This window comes from Sphaeroforma arctica, assembly GCF_001186125.1.
Source record: "Sphaeroforma arctica JP610 unplaced genomic scaffold supercont1.6558, whole genome shotgun sequence".
Classification (NCBI taxonomy): Eukaryota; class Ichthyosporea; order Ichthyophonida; genus Sphaeroforma; species Sphaeroforma arctica.
In genome coordinates this window covers 1-1,622 of record NW_014034000.1, presented here as the reverse complement: position 1 = coordinate 1,622, position 1,622 = coordinate 1, and the positions used below count along the sequence as shown (strand labels likewise).

The following is a 1,622-nucleotide window of genomic DNA, read 5'->3' as shown; positions in this document are numbered from 1 at the left end:
TCTTAGACATGTACAGACATTTTCCTTTGTTCAATATTTGGTTGTGTGTAAATATAAATCAGCATTTGATCACGTCAGGGAGGCAGTGGATACCGCTGACTGACACGGAAGTGTATCATTGGTGATGTGTTACATATGTATGTGCAACTCAACAAGCATATACACTTACCTTTCTATTTACATATCATGATATAACCATATTTGGTCAGGGGGCTGGGGAAAACCACCGGTTGATGCAGAAGGCAAACCGCTCTACGGAGATGTTTTCGGACCACAGGATGGGGAGGGTTCAGGCGTGACCCATAATCTGGATGATGCCGTCAACAAAGCCGAGAAATGGGGCGCCATTGCAAGCGACAGCGAAGAAGAAGAGAGCAGCGAAGAAGAGAGCGAAGAAGAGGACGAGGCTGAGGGTATGTTTACTTTAATACTTATTTATATATCCTTTTATATGCACCTATATATATACATATAAGGTACATCAGGTGTAACTCATTCGATAACTTTCACCGTCACAGTGTATGGCATATTACAATAGATCTGTGTGGCGCATAGATGGGGCAAGTGTAAACACAGACGGTCTAGACCTTACGGCATAAACCCTATGAATCAAAACCTTAACCCCCGTGCTACCCTATTTTCAACTCCCTGCGTGCACAGAGGAGTTAATCCCTAAACCTCTTGTATTAAAATCTCTTCACGCACAGATGAGATGAGCGGAACGCGTACGGAAACTGGACTGGACACTCCGAGTGGGTACTCCACCATCGCAGGTCTAGAAACACCCGACATCATTGAGTTGCGGAAGAAGAAGATTGACGAGCAGATGGACAACAGTAAGTTCGGTACACATATAGGTGCACCCAAGCTTGAAGCTTGAAATTGTATAAGAGTTGCAGGCGAAATTATATACACATATACATGACACTTGTTGTGCACTGTTGTCCGCCTATGCACACCCACTCAACCATTATATATCCACTCAGTTTCCAACCTCAACTTCAGCCGAACCCCGAGTCTGTAAACTAATGTCTACCTTTGCGCATGCCGAATGCATACACCCCGCTTTCTCCCAACGCCTATACATAAAGCCCAGGACTAAGACTAACACCTGCACTCCATTCCCCCACCTCAACCTCAACTTCTTCAGCCGAAGCCCCGAGCCTGTACACTGTGGTACCGGAGAAGGCAGCTACAGGCCAGGGTGGTAATCTGATGGGCTCGGCACACACATACGACATGTCAGGTACTTCGGGTAAACGTAAAGCCGATGTGCTGGACACCGCCGGTGGAGAGGGTGTGGAGTTGGCGCTCGACCCGACGCAATTGGGCGATGAGGAGGCTATACGAGCTGCGTATGAAAAGAAGATGAAGGTACGTGTATGGCCATGGTGTTTGTGTGATTGTGAGGAAGTATGGCTGTACACTTGTGTGTACATGAATGCAGAGTGTATTGCTGTGCAAGTGTGCGCGGGAAGTGTGTTGGATAGTCGCTTGACCCGACGCAATTGGTTACGTTATTTGCATGTATTGTGAGATTGAGAGTATATATATATTTATATATATATATATATATATATATATATAAGACACACGCTCATGTTTGTTGCGCGTACTATTGT

The 1,622-nt window shown here is 45.6% G+C and overlaps 1 protein-coding gene across 1 annotated transcript; it reads left to right on the top strand.

Annotated features, from left to right (window-relative positions):
* Positions 1-1,150: 1,150 nt before the first annotated feature.
* On the top strand, positions 1,151-1,374 carry SARC_15688 (hypothetical protein; the record flags this gene model as incomplete). Its single annotated transcript, XM_014290197.1, has 1 exon — positions 1,151-1,374. A coding segment is annotated over one exon (224 nt), but the record flags the coding sequence as incomplete, so codon positions are not given.
* Positions 1,375-1,622: the final 248 nt, after the last annotated feature.